This window comes from Aquarana catesbeiana, linkage group LG07 (genome assembly GCF_042186555.1).
Source record: "Aquarana catesbeiana isolate 2022-GZ linkage group LG07, ASM4218655v1, whole genome shotgun sequence".
Taxonomy (NCBI): domain Eukaryota; kingdom Metazoa; phylum Chordata; class Amphibia; order Anura; family Ranidae; genus Aquarana; species Aquarana catesbeiana.
In genome coordinates, this window is record NC_133330.1 from 302,001,595 (window position 1) to 302,019,981 (window position 18,387).

At 37.6% G+C, this 18,387-nt stretch overlaps 1 protein-coding gene across 5 annotated transcripts in view; it reads left to right on the forward strand.

Annotated features, from left to right (window-relative positions):
- Positions 1-18,387, forward strand: part of TAL1 (TAL bHLH transcription factor 1, erythroid differentiation factor) — a 56,339-nt gene that overhangs the window by 1,692 nt on the left and 36,260 nt on the right. For all 5 annotated transcript variants that reach the window (XM_073593588.1, XM_073593590.1, XM_073593589.1 and 2 more), the window contains exon 2: positions 4,992-5,831. In XM_073593588.1, the coding sequence (XP_073449689.1) occupies positions 5,041-5,831 (791 nt within the window). In that variant the 5' untranslated portion in view covers positions 4,992-5,040. The remainder of the gene's footprint in view (positions 1-4,991; positions 5,832-18,387) is intronic.

Here is an 18,387-nt window from a genome sequence, read left to right on the forward strand (position 1 = left end):
ATTCCTTGTCTAATAATAATAATAATGATGGTAATAATAATGCTAATTATTATTATTACTATTATTATATTGGAACTGTTATTCTCCCCACGATATGAGGTGCCGGGTGATGTATGGGAGGGGGCGGACAGGGAAGTCGGAGATCGGCCGCATTTATATTGGGGTGGTGTGTGAGGTTACTCCGATAACACACAGATCCTCCTGACTGTCTCTCAGATAGGAAGACATATGGATACAATGTGATCACCTCCATAACACATACATTTTTCCTTTCTAGATACTGTAAACAAAAACAAAGAATATTTTACTGGTGCTGGATGCTACCTTTCTTTTTCTTTCTTTCTTTCTTTCTTTCTTTCTTTCTTTCTTTCTTTCTTTCTTTCTTTCTTTCTTTCTTTCTTTCTTTCTTTCTTTCTTTCTTTCTTAAATTGTATTTCTTTACTGTATATCTTTTTATATGTGTTTCAAGACAGACAAATTGACACACACAAACACACATAATATCCCCCCCCCCCTAATTATAATGGCAGATACAGCGGGGTGTAAGACCCCCTTAACCCTTCCTGGCCCACACATCCCAGTGTTTAAATGTCTATTCAAAGCTGAAGAGACAGGACAGGAGCAGCCAGAAACAGGACAGTCCGGAGCTCAGACAGAGCAGCCAGAAACAAAGAGCTACGACGGCTGGCTGTATATAATATATATATATATATATATATATATATATATATATATATACACACACATTAAAGCTAGAATGGCCAAAATAATAAATGGCACAATACCTTCCACTATAGATGAGTAGAGTAATATAGCTCTTATCTAAGCATACAGTGTATTGTATATCATTATGTGTGTCAGTGTTTTTCTCAAATTATGTATACCGTGTGATTATAGACACAGCTGTACAGCATATAGTTATACAGATTCCTTCATGTTGTTTTATTCATTGTATGTACTGTGCCTACTGTGTGTGTTGTGTATAATATGTGTACTGTGTGTACTGTGTATAATATGTGTACTGTATGTTGTGTGTGCTGTGTATACGGTGAGCTGTATATATTGCGTGTTCTGTGTATAATAATGTATGTGTAATATTTATATTGTATGTACTGTATGCATTGTGCATACTGTGTATTCGTGTGTATAGGGTGTATATGGCATATACTGTGTATCATGCGTTCTTATTGTATGTACTGTGTTATGTGCACTGTATATGTTGTATGTACTGTGTGTTGTGTGTACTGTATATATTGTACGTACTGTGTGTTGTTTGTGCTGTATATGTTGTATGTACTGTGTGTTGTGTGTACCGTATATATTGTATGTACTGTGTGGTGTTTGTGCTGTATATGTTGTATGTACAGTACTATGTGTTGTGTTCTGTATATATTGTTTGTACTGTGCATTGTATATGTTGTATGTACAGTGTGTTGTGTGTACTGTATGTATTGTATGTACTGTATGTTGTGTGTACTGCATATGTTGTATGTACTGTTGTGTTGTGTGTATTGTATGTACTGTGTGTTGTGTGTATTGTGTATACTGTATGCACTGTGTGTAATGTTACTCTCTATGCCCTATTCTGATCTGTTCTGCATATTCCTCCCACACAAATACGTAATAGAGATAATGATGTGATATGGAGGAGATCTTTTCATACTCTCATGGAGGATCTCTCTGTTATCATAAAGTACAATGACTCATATTAGTGTCTATAATACATATACAAGGAGTGCAGCACTCACCTATAATCACCAACATATTTATTTCCATCTTTTCCTTATGCTGCAATTTCTAGAATTATTATCAATATGAATTATTTATCAACAAACAACCAGTTAAAATGTCTATTTGATGAGATTCAGATGAAGCGACTATGGAGATGAATAAATACTGTCTTATAACACACGTTTTCTTGAGTATAGTATGCTCAGTGTACAATATAAATACAATGTATTATTTGATAGTATAGTCTAATGCTTCTGATATTCTCTGTGTAGTATTATGAGTATCTGGAGTATAGAGAAACACATGTACATGAACAAAAAATTGCTTTGTTGTAAAAATAAAAATTATACGATTTAGCTAAACATTGACGAACTCTGTGTATCCAGAATATTTATTACTTTTTTAAGCAATATGTATAATAATAAAAAAACAAACAGACATATCAAAGACAACAACAATAATAATAACCACAATAATAATAATAACAACCGCACCAAAGATATTAATAATAATAATAATAATAATAGTAATAATAATAACAATAATAATAATAACCACATCAAAGATAATAATAATAATAATAGAAATAATGGAACAACTACTACATCAAAAACAATATAATTAATAGCAATACTAACTACAGTTATTATTATTAGTAGTAGTAGTAATAGTAGTTTTAGTAGTAGTGGAACTAGATGTATTAATTTTACTTTTACTACTGCTGTTGCTACTACTAGTCGTCCTCGTAGTAGCAGTAGTAGTAGTAGTAGTAGTAGTAGTAGTAGTAGTAGTAGTAGTAGTAGTAAATGAGAACCATTTGTTCTCTTCCTAGAAAGTCATCTTTATATATAAACCCTGTGCGGATAGTGGCCCTGTTTATTATAGTCTACCACCCCTGCCCCACTTGTTACATTGCTGCCCCCTACAGGTAGCACCCTATAATCCTCATGCAGTATGAGGACGTTATAGAAATGTGATGTTGTGAATACTAGAAAGGCTATTCTGGGACAATCCACAATATTCATCTATAGGGAAAGCTGACAGTAATGCTGTGCCTTGTAGTTCCACACACACAGCTAAAACATTGGAGATTTTGTAGGTTAAAGACACAACCATATTGACAATTGTTACATTTGCAACTTTCAATCAAGCGTCCTTTGCACAGATCATTCAGATATGGATTCTGATTGGTTGCTGTGGATAACTGCACTCGGTGCATCATTTTATGTTACAAAATTATCCCAGTGTAACCTAATATATTGTTTTTCAAGTTGTGTTCTCTCATCTCGCAGTCTAACCTACTGCTAATGACTGCAGCAATGCATATATAGCTGACACAGCATAGAACTGACCATCATTTATATACATGACTTCATTTTTTTTAATTCAAGCAAACACACATATTGCAGAGTGGCATGTGATACGAATCTATATGTGTGTTGTATATAATTCCTATCAGATATTACGTATGTGTGTGGATTAGTAATAATTTATATCAGGTGGTAAACTCTATCATATGCAGCTATGTGTGTTCAATTGCAATGTATATCAAATATTAAGCTAGATCTTGTGGGTGTTGAATAATAAATCATATCAGATGTTAAACTCTATTATGGTTACATACATGTGTGTGTTGATTATTCATGAGATAATAAACTCTATCATGATCATACCGTTATATATATATATATATATATATATATATATATATATATATATATATATATATTACAATACAGATGGCTGCTGGTCATCGCATAATGTTGTATTAATTATATGGTTATTGCACAGTGTTTTATTGATTGTATAGTCATTGCATAGTGTTGTGTTGACTGTATGGTCGTTGCATAATGTTGTGTTGTTTGTATGTTCATCGTACAGTGTTGTGTTGATTTTATGGTCATTGCAGTGTTGTATTGATTTTTTAGTCATTGTGTTTTTTGCATGGTCTTTACACAGTGTTGTGTTGATTGTATGGTAACTGCACAGTGTTGATGTTGATTGTGTGGTCATTGTACGGTGTTGTGTTGATTGTGTGGTCATTGTACAGTGTTGTGTATATTGTGTGGTCATTGTACAGTGTTGTGTATATTGTGTGGTCATTGTACAGTGTTGTGTTGATTGTATGGTCATTGTACAGTGTTGTGTATATTTGTATGGTCATTGTACAGTGTTGTGTTGATTTTATGGTCACTGCACAGTGTTGTGTTGATTGTATGGTCATTGTACAGTTGTGTTGATTGTATGGTCATTGCACAGTGTTGTGTTGATTGTATGGTCATTGTACAGTGTTGTGTATATTGTGTGGTCATTGTACAGTGTTGTGTTGATTGTATAGTCATTGTACAGTGTTGTGTATATTCTACTGTCATTGAACAGTATATTGTATTGTCATTGTACGGTTTTGTGTATATTGTATGGTCATTGTACAGTGTTGTGTTGATTGTGTGGTCATTGTACAGTGTGGTCTGGATTGTGTGGTCATTGCACAGTGTTGTGTGGATTGTATGGTCATTGTACAATGTTGTGTATATTGTATTGTCATTGTACAGTGTTTAGTATATTGTATTGTCATTGTACAGTGTTGTATATATTGTATTGTCATTGAACAGTATATTGTATTGTCATTGTACAGTTTTGTGTATATTGTATGGTCATTGTACAGTGTAGTGTGGCGTGTGTTGTCATTGTACAGTGTTGTGTGGATTGTGTGGTCATTGTACAGTGTTGTGTGGATTGTGTGGTCATTGTACAGTGTTGTGTGGTCATTGTACAGTGTTGTGTGGATTGTATGGTCATTGTACAGTGTTGTGTGGATTGTATGGTCATTGTAGAGTGTTGTGTGGATTGTGTGGTCATTGTACAGTGTGGTGTGGATTGTGTGGTTATTGCACAGTGTTGTGTTGATTGTATGGTCATTGTACAGTGTTGTGTGGATTGTGTGGTCATTGTACAGTGTTGTGTGGATTGTGTGGTCATTGCACAGTGTTGTGTTGATTGTATGGTCATTGTACAGTGTTGTATGGATCGTGTGGTCATTGTACAGTGTTGTGTGGATTGTGTGGTCATTGCACAGTGTTGTGTTGATTGTATGGTCATTGTACAGTGTTGTATGGATCGTGTGGTCATTGTACAGTGTTGTATGGATCGTGTGGTCATTGTACAGTGTTGTGTGGATTGTGTGGTCATTGCACAGTGTTGTGGTTGGTGTGATTTCTCCTTGGCACATGTATGATGGGATTTCTTCTTCTGCCCCTCAGGTAGGATTTCGGTGGGAGGTGACAGCTGTGCTATGATTGTGCCCTGAGGATGATGGAGAGGTTGGGGACAGCAGAGATGGGAGACGCTCCGGATGTCAGCTCACCCCCCCGACAGGCAGCGGCAGAGGCGGAAAGCACGCGTGGAGTGGAGCAGAGTGGGGTGAAGGAGGGGGCGGCCCCCAGTTCCCCCCCTCGTGCTGTGCCGGTGATTGAGCTGCTCAGGAGGGGGGAGGGATCGGGGAATATAAAGGCCAGGGAGCAGGAGCTGAGACTGCAGAGCCTGAGTACCAGCGAAGGGTGCAGAGCCCCCCCATCCACTGAAATCTGCAGAGCCCCTCCATCCACTGAGATCTGCAGAGCCTCACTGACCCCCTCTACAGATCTGAGCAGAGCCCCACTGACCCCTTCTACAGACCTGTGCAGAGCCCCATTGACCCCCACCACTGAGCTGTGCAGAGCCCCTCTGACTCCCTCTACTGAGCTCTGCAGAGCCCAGCTCACCCCAACTACTGAGCTTTGCAGACCCCCTTTGAACCCATCTACAGAACTCTGCAGACCCCCACAGACCCCAACCACAGAGCGGTGCAGACCCCCACAGACCTCAACCACAGAACTGTGCAGAGCCCCCCTGACCCCAACTACTGAACTCTGCAGGACCCCTCTACCCCCAACCACAGAGCTCTGCAGACCCCCCATCCCTCTGCCTGTCTCCGGACCTCAAGCTGAGCTAGCTGCGGAAGCCCGAATGGTCCAGCTGAGCCCCCCAGCATCCCTCCCCATCCAGGCGGCAGGCAGAACCATGCTGTACGGACTGAGCCAGCCTCTAACCCCTGGGAACAGGTAGGCAATTCTTATATTGTATTGTAATTTTAGAATTGTCAGAGATTTGTTGTGTTGATGCCTGGACCACCTGAATGATGCACATGTCCGCCTGCACCTCCCACAGCCTATCCCTTCCAATGCTGAACATACACTATACAATCTAATTGTACAATCTCTATGTAATATGAGGACAGACCTAAACAGTCCATTTCATTTGTATCCAATAAGGCATAGCCTTGCACTACATTGATGGTAGACCTAAAGAAGATTGCATAGTGTATGGTCAGCCTTATGCTGATATCCCTTAGCCACTATTATTCCTGCTACAGTTTAACTTGCAGCCTGCCAATGCCTGTGGAACTACAAGTCTTGTATGCCTTGCCCGTTGAGATCTGTAGTCCCATAAAAGTATACACGTCTGTCCTGCCATTATACTTCTTCCACAGCATACCTAAAATTATACCCCTTGCTGCTTGGTGGCTTACCATCATCATTAGCTTAGCATTGGACAATCATCAATGATGCTTCTAGCAGCTTAGCCATAGACAGATGTCTCACCAAGAATGATAGGTGTTGAGGCGTTTGCCCATCTTTGATGCATTGGCATCACTGCACCTCTAAGACCCTCCGCCATATTCTTAAAGGATGGAAAAAAGCAGGGCACACAGTTATTGTTTTGTTCCTCTTTCTCCATAGAGGAGGTAACAATTGGCATTCTCTTGCAGAGATTTCCGGCAAGTTGAGAAACCACTATGTGCAATAAAGCGCACTTTCAACACTTGGAAGGTCTCATTATATCCCTGCAGGGTGCAAATATACATCACAATCCTGATCGTTATGAGAAAAGCTAAAATATATTGTAAAATTTGGGAAGATGCGTGGATGGCTTTTGTGCACATTTCACAGTGCAGAAAATCTCACAATTTTTACAAATGGTTTACATTGCAAAACATTTCACCAGTAATAAATAGCAAAACATCTATGTAACCTGCCTGATCTATTTTACACTGCAGAGCATCTCACATTTCCTAGGTAGACCATTGTTTCAGTTAGAAAAAATATTTATTGGAATTCCCCTCTAAAGTAGTGATGCTAAAATTAGAACATTCACCGGAGAAACTAAAAATAGAGATGCTGCCTAAAAGCACCAAATCAGATTTCATGTCTCATTTTAAATTTTCAGGTTGCAAAATGAAAGCTGAAACCCGATTGATTGCTATAGAAAAATGTAATTTTTCTGGAAAGAACTACTATTTCAGGAACTAGTTGTTTCTGGTTGTGAGAAGGAAGACAATAAGACTTTAAGTGACAATGCAGTAAAGAAGTATTATGCCAATATTCTGTGGTAGCCGAATCCGTGGACTTAATGTGACCAATTTTAGGATGTGTATGGCAGTTCTAAACATACTCCCAAAAGTAAGATGTTCACCACCAGATTTGGACAGGTTGGATAATGGTGTCCATGTCTATGAGAGCTGGCATTCACCCCCAGATTTGGACAGGTTGGGTAATGGTGTCCGTGTCTATGAGAGCTAGCACTTACCCCCAGATTTGGACAGGTTGGGTAATGGTGTCCATGTCTATGAGAGCTAGCACTTACCACCAGATTTGGACAGGTTGTATAATGGTGTCCATGTCTATGAGAGCTAGCACTTACCACCAGATTTGGACAGGTTGGGTAATGGTGTCCATGTCTATGAGAGCTAGCACTTAGCACCAGATTTGGACAGGTTGGGTAATGGTGTCCATGTCTATGAGAGCTAGCACTTAGCACCAGATTTGAACAGGTTGGGTAATGGTGTCCATGTCTATGAGAGCTAGCACTTAGCACCAGATTTGGACAGGTTGGGTAATGGTGTCTATGTCTATGAGAGCTAGCACTCATCACCAGATTTGGACAGGTTGGGTAATGGTGTCTATGTCTATGAGAGCTAGCACTCACCACCAGATTTGGACAGGTTGGGTAATGGTGTCCATGTCTATGAGAGCTAGCACTCACCACCAGATTTGGACAGGTTGGGTAATGGTGTTCATGTCTATGAGAGCTAGCAAACACCCAGATCTATTATTTTTTAGAGAGAACAATAGATTGGCCAGAACTCATCATTGTTGTTTCCACCAGCATTCTGGACTCTACCGGCTTTATACCATTGCATGAATATTCAGGCTTAGGTGGGGCTATCGGGTGTATTACACGATCTATTTAACTGATCAAAACAAGTTGGGTCATGCCCCCCCCGACCACATTAGCTCTAATTCTGCCACAAAATATCACAATAGATCCTAGACTGTACTGTCTGGCACTGCTGAACAATGCAGTATCACTGGTCCAATGACAGATCATACCATCCAGTGTCCAACCTCAATGTCAATGCTTCTTCATAGAGTGGCTGTGACTGGCAGTAGTTCTGCAGACCACAGTAGAATAAGATTTTTAGTTCTACACAATTTCTAGTTCTGCTCCAGAAGATCTGGTCCCCAAGTCTTTTTTACATCTGGCTATAGACAAGAATGGTTAGATTTGGAAGATTCTGCCATTTACTTGATCATCGTGAGGGCAATGAAAACAGACATAAGATGACATCATCTAAAAATAGATGTATCTATTGTGCAAACCCCATTTGTCCCAGACTCATTATGTTCCCATTAATGAACCAAGGGTGGTTGACCAACATATAAATCATGGTTTATTTTTAAGAAACAAATAATTGTTGTGATTGGTCATGCAGGAAAAGTCGGGCCATTGTATATATTCTGTTTTATTAATAGCAAGTGATATAGTCATAGAATAGTGGCGTACAACACCCAGCATTTTCTAGCCGACATGATGGAGATGGCTATGTTTATGGCTTTGCGATAATTTTCACGTCCTATGCTGATTGTTATGCAGTAATTCTCTTTGTGCTTTGAGAGAAGACTGGTGGCTTTTATTTGCTTGTAGTCACTTAACATAAGGAGTTCATACAATCAGAACCTGTGGAAAAGCCAAAAATAAGCCAGTACTTAGTATCTAATTATTTTCCTTGTTTCATTTAAAATATAAAACATCATTGGTTGCTAACATCAACCACTAGAGTTTTCCTTGTACTTAGAGTAGGGAAAATATAAACATTAATGTAATTGGCTAACAACGCTTTGTTCGAAACCCAACAACCATTTTGCACCATGTAGAGCCATCTTTGTGGATACGAGGCTTTGAAGAGACAACAGTGATTGTGATGGGTTTGTTTATCATCTTTATTGGATATCTTTCTCAAGAGTGATTGGCCAGGGGGACATCTGCCTGCCTCTATAGACATGAGATTGTTTTCGGAACTGGACAAAAGGAAATACAATGGATGCATCCATGTGTCCGGACTACTTTACACTTGAATTCCATGACATCATGGGACCCAGACTGTCCAATCTAAAGGGTATCTCACTGTGTACATCCATAAAGTACACGGATGTGGGATGGTGCAGTGCAGGATTGGTAGTCTATGGATATGTCAATACTTTTTTTTTTTTTTTCTAATGCAGTATATTTGATAGGTACTTATCTCAATGCTCCACGGCTTCTTCAGATATTTACAGACTGGCCAGTTCTTCCAAAACTTAAAGCATATCTGAATTCAAGAAAAAAAAGTAATATACTGCAGCTTACCAATCCTTAGATATGGTAACTTGCATTCGTTTTCTTTTTTATTACCTTTTTTTACATTATTTTTACCTAGTGACCCTGCCAGCAACTAGTAACAGGCTTGGGTTCAGTCCCAACTTAGGTTCAGCCAAACCTGGATGTCAGTGGTCAATGTTGTCATAAGCATTTCTTCCCCTTTGTGTACATGCAGGCTGCAAGGCGTGGGGTGTCCCCGACACAGCTCATCAGCCTAGGAGCGAAAGCTACTTCTTGGTTTGGCCAACCAAGGGTTCAGCGAAACACAGAGCCAAACCTAAGTCATCTCTACCAGTAACACACTTCCTGTCCTAGGGTGGCAACGGTCACCCAATGTTCTGTATTTACAGAGGATCAGCCTTGTCACTCTACGGCGCTCGCTCCTGATCTGGACTACAGAACACCCCCTTCTCATCTGAGGCAGGGCTGATAACACTATATAAGATTTCAATGCAGTAGAGGCCCAGGATGTTACAAGCTCATTGTATTTTAGGCAGGATCAACAAGTATTTTTTTGCACTTATCAAACAGATATAAAATAATCTTTTTAATGGTATACAGACAGATCCAGGAGAAGCAAATGGGAGAGGTACATTGTAAGGGTTTACATACAACTAAATGCTGAGAATTGTTAAATGTTTTGAGGCCTCTGTACCAGAGATGTGCGGTGAGGTCAGTGGCTGGAGAGGCACTGGCTAGTATCAGAGCCAGATACACACAGGTTAAATACACCTCGAACATTAGAGTGAGAACAATAATTCTACCATTGGAACTCCTCTGTAACTCTAAACATGTAACCTGTAAAAATTTTTAATGCGTCACCTATGGAGATTTATAAGTACTGAAGTTTGGCACCATTCCACAAGTGTGCGCAATTTTAAAGTGTGACATGTTAGGTATCTATTTACTCGGCATAACATCATCTTTCACATTATACAAAAAACATTAGTGTTTTTTTTTTTTTTATTCATGAAACAGTTTAAAAAAAAAAAAAAAAATGCATTTAAAAAATTGCTGCACAAATACTGTGTGACATAAAAAGTTGCAACAGCCACCATTTAATTTCCTAGGGTATCTGCTAAAACAATATATATAATGTTTGGCGGTTCTGAATAATTTTCTGGCAAAAAAATGATGATTTTTACATGTAGGAGAGAAGTGTCACAATTGGCCTGGGTGGCAAGGGGTTAACTTCCCTGGCGGTATCCCCGAGTGTGGCTCGGGGTGAATTTTCAGTACCAAAAGCGGTAACCCCGAGCCACACTCGGGATTCAGGCAAAGTTACTTACCTTGTCCCGAGTATCCTGCGATGTCTCCCCACTGTGTGTGCGGGCCGTGTTCTCCGCTCGATTCATCACAGTGCCGAGCTCCATTCCCTGCGAGCGCCACAACGCACGGGGACGGAGAACGGCGCCAAATTCAAAAAGTGAAAAACACACAATACATACAGTACATTGTAATCTTACAGATTACATTACTGTATCAATTGATGTCACATCCCTTTTGTCCCTAGTGGTTTGTCCAGTGCCCTGTATGCAGTTTTATATTATATATACTGTTCTTTCTGCCTAGAAACTGGAGATTGTCCATAGCAACCAAAAAGTGTCCCTTTATGTCAAAAGTGGTTTTAGACCAGCTAGAAAACAGCGATAGTAAATCAGAATCACTTGCAGAATTGAGCGATAGTGATTTGTGGGGAAATCCGTCATCAGACACTGAAAGTGATGACAGCGTCAATTCTGCGACTGAGCAATTTCAGTGTTTTTGATTTGATTACGTTATTCAATAAATTTGATTATTATTATTATTATTATATTATTATTTGTTATAATTATTTATAGTTATTTATTATATTATAATTTATGATTTCGTGTTTCAAACTTTATCATACCCGAGATGTCTTGTTTGGACAGATTTAAGTGTGTTATTCCTAAGAATTAAAGACCTACAATGTAAAACACCAAATTTCCATGCAAAACAATGTACCGCTTTGAGCATCAAAAATCTGACATAATCATACCGCCAGGGAGGTTAATTGCCATAAATAATATACAAACAATTATTATATATTGTTTTTAAGTTAATTTACTATATTTTCAAAATCTTTACTCAAGCAAGTGGCTTAACGGATAAATTACTGAAGTTTAAAGTTATAACTTCCAATCAGTAATTTCACAGTAAATTGATAAATAATATATTATTATGTTATAACATATAGCATATAAATACCGTATTTATCGGTGTATAACATGCACTTTTTTCCCCTTAAAATCAGGGGAAAATCGTGGGTGTGTGTTATACGCCGATCCCCGGCCGATTGTGAGCCTTTTGGCGGCTTTCGGCTTTTCTCAGCGGCTTTCGGCCATTCTCGGTGGCTCTCGGCGGCTTTCGGCCGTTCTCGCGGCTTTTGGCTGCTTTCGGCCATTCTCAGCGGTTCTCGCAGTCCCACGTGAGCCGGCGAAAGCCGAGTGCATCCGAAAGCTGCCGAGAGCCGCCGAGAATGGCAGAGAGCTGCCAAGAGTGTCCGAGAACGGCGGCGCCATTTTCAAACGACAGATTTCTGCAAACGACACAGGGCAAGGCTACAGATGGACCCTGACAAGGCTGCAATGGGGACAAGGCTGCAATGGGGGACAAGGCTGCAGATGGACACTGATGAGGCTGCATTGATGGGCATTTAAATGTGAGTTTTTTTCCTTAAAATTCCCTCCTAAACTTGGGGTGCGTGTTATACGCCGATAAATACGGTATATGATTTAGCTTGAATATAACAGTATCTTTTCAACAGAATCAGTTTCTCCCTCTTAACTGTGTGGGAAAAACAGGATTGTGGGTAAATCTTATACCCATAAAGTGTTCTTTCCTTGTAGTTAAGGCCTGATGTACACTGCTCCTGGTAAACGGACGTTTAGGAGCAGTTGGGCATTTTTTTAACTGCTCCTGAACTCTCCTCTATGTTATCTCATCAGTACATGTACACGGGGTCGTTTAATGTCATTTCTAGGCAGTTGAGTTTAGAGGCCATTTTTGGAAAGCAAAAAAATGAGTTCAGACGCTGAGTTTAGAGGCATTTCAAGCGTCAAATGCTGCTAAACGCGGTAACACGCGTTTAGCAGCGTTTTGTTTACAGGCGTTTTTCATTTTTGGCTATTTTGAAAAAAAATAAAAGGCTTCTAAACGCAAATGCGGCAAAACGCCGCTAAACACAGCATGTAAACTCTGCAAAACGGACGTATTAAACGCGGGTTACTATCTGTTAAGTTAAATCGTTCAGGAGAGGTTGTAAAATCGTCCCGTGTACATTAAGCCAGGGCTGGGCTGGAAGGGAGCATTTGACTTTTAGAAACATGCCCCTTCTATGACACTGCAGTGAGAGGACAGCCTCCACTGCAGCATTTTTATTGGACAGCTGGGACCAATGGTACTTTACCATTGGTCCAAGGCTCCAAGCTGTTCATTGAGCTCAGTGCCTCTGACAAGAAGTGAGGAGAGGCACTGTGAGCTCATCCTCTCAGTCTGCTGCAAACAGAGTGTGTCATCTTATATTTAAAGTGGCCTCTCTGTATTTAGATTCTGACAGGCTGTGCAAGGAGCCCCATATCTCTGGAACCATAGGTCCTAGGAGCCCCATATCTCTGGAACCATAGGTCCTAAGAGTCCCCATATCTCTGGAACCATAGGTCCTAGGAGCCCCATATCTCTGGAACCATAGATCCTAGGAGCCCCATATCTCTGGAACCATAGATCCTAGGAGCCCCATATCTCTGGAACCATAGGTCCTAGGAGCCCCATATCTCTGGAACCATAGGTCGTAGGAGCCCCATATTTCTGGAACCATAGGTCCTAGGAGCCCCATATCTCTGGAACCATAGATCCTAGGAGCCCCATATCTCTGGAACCATAGATCCTAGGAGCCCCATATCTCTGGAACCATAGGTCCTAGGAGCCCCATATCTCTGGAACCATAGGTCCTAGGAGCCCCATATCTCTGGAACCATAGGTCGTAGGAGCCCCATATTTCTGGAACCATAGGTCATAGGAGTGACGGCATAGGACTTAGGCTACATACCCCCCAATTTTTTTTTTTTAATGTTCATGGCAGGTGAGGCCCTGCCTCACCTTCCTCCCCTGACTGTACGTCCCTGCTCTGTAGCCACAGTGGGGTCTCGCTTCTAGCTCAGCATTTTCTAATAGTAAACAAAATTGAAAAGGGATAACGGGACCCCTCATTATAGTTGCTGTAGATGTGAAGAATAAATTATTTAGCTAAGAAAATTGCTGAAACTGTCAAAAAAATAATAAAATGACCTAGTAGGAGTTCCATCTGATCAGCGACCACACCAAGGAGAAAAATTTACTTTGGGAGAACTCTGACCCAATAAATAGACTCCTCCAAACATTCTGCCTGATGCATTCATTTAATTAAACTACAATTTATTTCTCTACACATTAAAAATACCCGCTGCTTATCTAACTGGTTTTCATTACCACTTGAACCTATTTTTTTTATATAAATGAACAAACAGGAGTCAGTCTTTAAGCAATATTACGACATGACAGAGAAATAAGTGAGCCTGATCTACATGTTCCTGTTTTGTAACACTGTTAGTGAAAATATCAGATTGAACGATCGTCTTATCATGAGATCAGTCTAAAGTAATGATGTGTATTGTGGAGTAAAAAATACATCTTTATGCCATGTGACATAAAGTCTAGACAACAATCATATGATGTCCTGAGTACCAGGAGTATTGTGGGAGTTTTATATCATTAGAGACTGCAGCCTATTATCTTCTGTGAGACAAAAACTGTCTAGTAGACCTGGAGTGAGATAACAGAATAAGGAAATAGTGACCATTAGGCTGGCCAATTTGAAAATAAAAGGGAGTTGGGACTTTAAATGAAGCAATAATAATAATAATAATAATAATAATAATAATAATAATGTCAAAAATAATTTAAAAAATAAAATAGTAAAAAAAGAATTTTTAAAAATAATAAAAATTAAAAATACTGACACCATCCATTGCCTTACTTACACCGATCTCTGCTCTGCTGACACCATCCAATGCTCTGTTGATATACACACATGTGTGTTTGTGCTTTGGGGTGAACACCTCAATGCAATAGGCTGCGCACACCAATGACCAAAACCATATATTATGAGGACAAAAACTTCAATACTTTCAGTTTGTATGTAATCAGGCTGGCACTTGCACTATATAGTTGAAGGTAAATCTAAAGGAAATTGAATTAAAAAATGGTATAATGTATCGACATCTTAAAGCCTAGTACACACGGGCTGAATGTCGGGCGACGTTGGCCGATGCAATAAAAACTGTCTGACATTCGGCCCGTGTGTATGGTAGCCCGTCCGACAGAAGCCGGTGTTTACTGTACTAACGTCCGGAAAAAAAAATGATAGTGTGTACGAAGCTTTAGGCAAATGTAACAAATTACACCAAACTTAAAACATTATTTTCATTAAATCGGTATTAAACCCAAAAGCAAACATTTATTATATTGTAGTTTACCAATTCTTAGATGTGACATCTGCATTAGTCTTTCTTTCCTCTATTTTCAAATAGTGATTCATCCAGTAAGTCTTTTGTTTTTCAAAAAGAACAAGCTCTCTTCCAGCTGTATCAGTTTACAGGAATCAGACAAACCATTTAACACTGACAGGGGTATTTACAAGGATCAGCTTTTATTTATTCATATAAAACTTTTATCCCAAAAGAAAAAAAAATGAAGATTGCTGTAACTGATTATAAAGTGTGATCAGGAGTTTGGCTTCAATTTGTTAGTGTGTTTAAATCTCCTAGTGCAGCTAACACTCCCCTTTCCCCAGACTGACAATGCTGCTGTCTGCTGTGCCCCCTGTGCTCTTTCATCCGGAGTGGGGGGGCACTCTAATACAGGAGGTGTGTTACTGGCCAGATTACCAGGTAAAAACAGAGGGGGGAAAAGTCCTAAAAAGAAAACAAATGCAGCCGTAACATTCATTGATTGGTAAGCTGCAATATTGTCAGTTTTACAGTTTTGTTCCCAAGGCTCCATAAGGGCTAAAAAATCACAGGCTAATATGAGAAGTTTGCCACTTGACACTGCATTGAACCTGGATACGGCAGATTATTATTTTAAATGTATCTATAATAAATTGGTTTTACATTGTAATATTAGTCTGAACATGGGAAATCGAATGTAGACATCAGTTCCTTTTATTGGTGACACCTTTAAAGCTATTCATTATTATCAAAATATATATTTTGTACACAGAAATTTTGGAAGTGTCCGTTAGAACAAACTGACCAAATCATAACATCTTAACACAGCAACACATACATTACTTTATTATACATTATGACCATATTATATATATATATATATATATATATATATATATATATAATTGTATTTGGTTAAAAAAATATGGTATTGTAGCTTCTTCGATCAGAAATATTTTATTAATCTATAAAAATCACAAAAACAATTTTGCCCTTGTCCAGATGTCACCTCATTGGGATTAGCTTCTCGTTTTGGCCATTTGAATTGTATTGGAGCCTGTTTTTTGTTTTTTTTAAATGTATCGTTGTGTCTTTTTTTTTTAATGAATCTTCGTGTCTTTTATATAATAATAAATAAAGATTTTTCAAAAAATAAAAAATAAATAACAAAAAACAGTAGAGAGTCTTGTTGGGACAATAAGGAGCTAGGAGGGGTAGGAGTCATGTAGTGCTACTATATGGAGGGATTTGTGGAAGTGTCCAAGTTTTATAATTAAATGGAAAACCCCTTAAATTACCTCATTAAGCTTTACATGGATCCCATTACCATTCTACTTCCTCTGTGGCTCCACTTTTTTATCCTTTTCCTGTTTTACTTCCCTTTCCTTGTCACTTCTTCAATTACATTTTCTATAACTTTCTCAGAACTTCCTCTATTCTCAGCCACAAATACTTTGTCTTCTCGAATCCCAAACCCCTTGTGATCAGTTTATTTTACCGCAATATCTTGATATCATACTTAAAATAGATGCCTACAAAGACATTGCCTTGTGTTGATGGATGTGGACAAATACCTATGACAGTAATTTAATAAAAGCGGGAATTAAATTAAATATTATGAAATCCTACTTGTAGGATAATATCAGCACATCAGTTACTTAACTTATTTATTTATTTTATGTATTTACTTACCTTACTATACTTATTATTATACTTATTTATTATTTTTTATTTATATTTTATTTATTACTATATTATACTTATTTATTTATTTTATTTATTACTTATAATAATTATATTATTAACTTATAGTTACTTATTTTGAATGGTAAGGTAGTCTTTGTTGAAATTCATGTACTGATTAGGTGTCAATTGTAGGAGTTATAGATTATTATTATTATTAATATTATTACTATTATTAATTTTATCCAAGCACATGTAGCATTCTAGAAAATGTCAAGATTGTTGAAATCCATGTACTGATGATGTGTAAATTGTAGAACTTATAGATGAATATTATTTTTTTTTATTATTATTATTATTATTATTGTTATCATTATTTTTATCCGAGCACATGTAGCATTCGAGAAAATGTCAAGATTCTAACAGGGCAGTAATATTTCCTGCTCAAAATGTTTTGCTCTCTAAAAATGTAATTAATATTAAAATTGCTACATTTGCTATATTTTGCTGCTTAAACAATCATCATTTAACCATCCACATCACTCCCTACTCCACTGACACGAACGATTTAATATTCTGACACTCAATTAAGGCAGGAAATTATATGTTTATACATTTTAGAAGGATGTGTGGCTATACAATTGCATTTTTATATTGCCATTCTTTTCATCAATGATTACGTTTTAGCATAAAATTGCACAGTAGTCACATTGCACTCTTGAATTTTTTTCCTCACAAAGATATTTTATTTTACAAAGATTAAAATGACACTTTAGGAATGAGCTATTTTGATGCAATTTCTTTATTATGATAATTATAATTCATATTGATGATTGTTTAAGCAGCAAAATATATCGGTGGCAATTTTAATAATAATTACATTTTTGGAGTGCAAAACATTTTCAGCGGGGAATATTACTGCCCTGTTAGTATCTTGACATTTTCTAATATGCTACATGTGCTTGTTATTCACTTTTATTTACTAATACATTCATTATTACAAGACTAGAATTTAAGGGATGTCTTTAAATTTAAAGGATGACTTACTACAATTTAAATAACTGACTTTTTTGCAGAAATTCATTGATGATTGGTTTCTGCTTGTTTTTATAGCGTCAGTCATTTTAAAGGTCATGTAAAAAAAAAGTAAATCATTTTTTTATTTTTAACCAGAAAAATGCTTCTTGTGCCAATAGTCATCAAATATACAACACAATATAATTGAAGGGTAAGCAACCCAGGACATACAATATAGGTTCTGTAAAATCAACATGGTTTGAACAAACAATATGACCTGGCTACCATAGCTCCAATAAATAATCTGTAATGCAAATAAATATTGTAATATAATAATAATGCAATGTAAATAAATCTTCTGAATTTTTTTTTACAGGTAGAACATTAAAATATTTTGGTTTAAAAATTACCTTCTCATGTAGAGCATCCTCCATCTTGACCAACTGTCCTCCATTTTATATTTTGGTTGCTATATTTATAGCCTTCCTGTATTGCTCTTTTTTTTTAGCTTTCCCTTTAATTTGATATTAGGTTAAACATAAAATGATTAAAAGATTAAATAAATAAGTACGGTACATATAAAAAATAAAAATGCATTCAATTTAATTCTGTATTTAAATTGTGTAAATAAAATTAGAATTTTTTTATTTTTATTTTATTTTAATGCTTGATATGTATGTTCATCAACAACATCAGCAATACATTTTTTTTT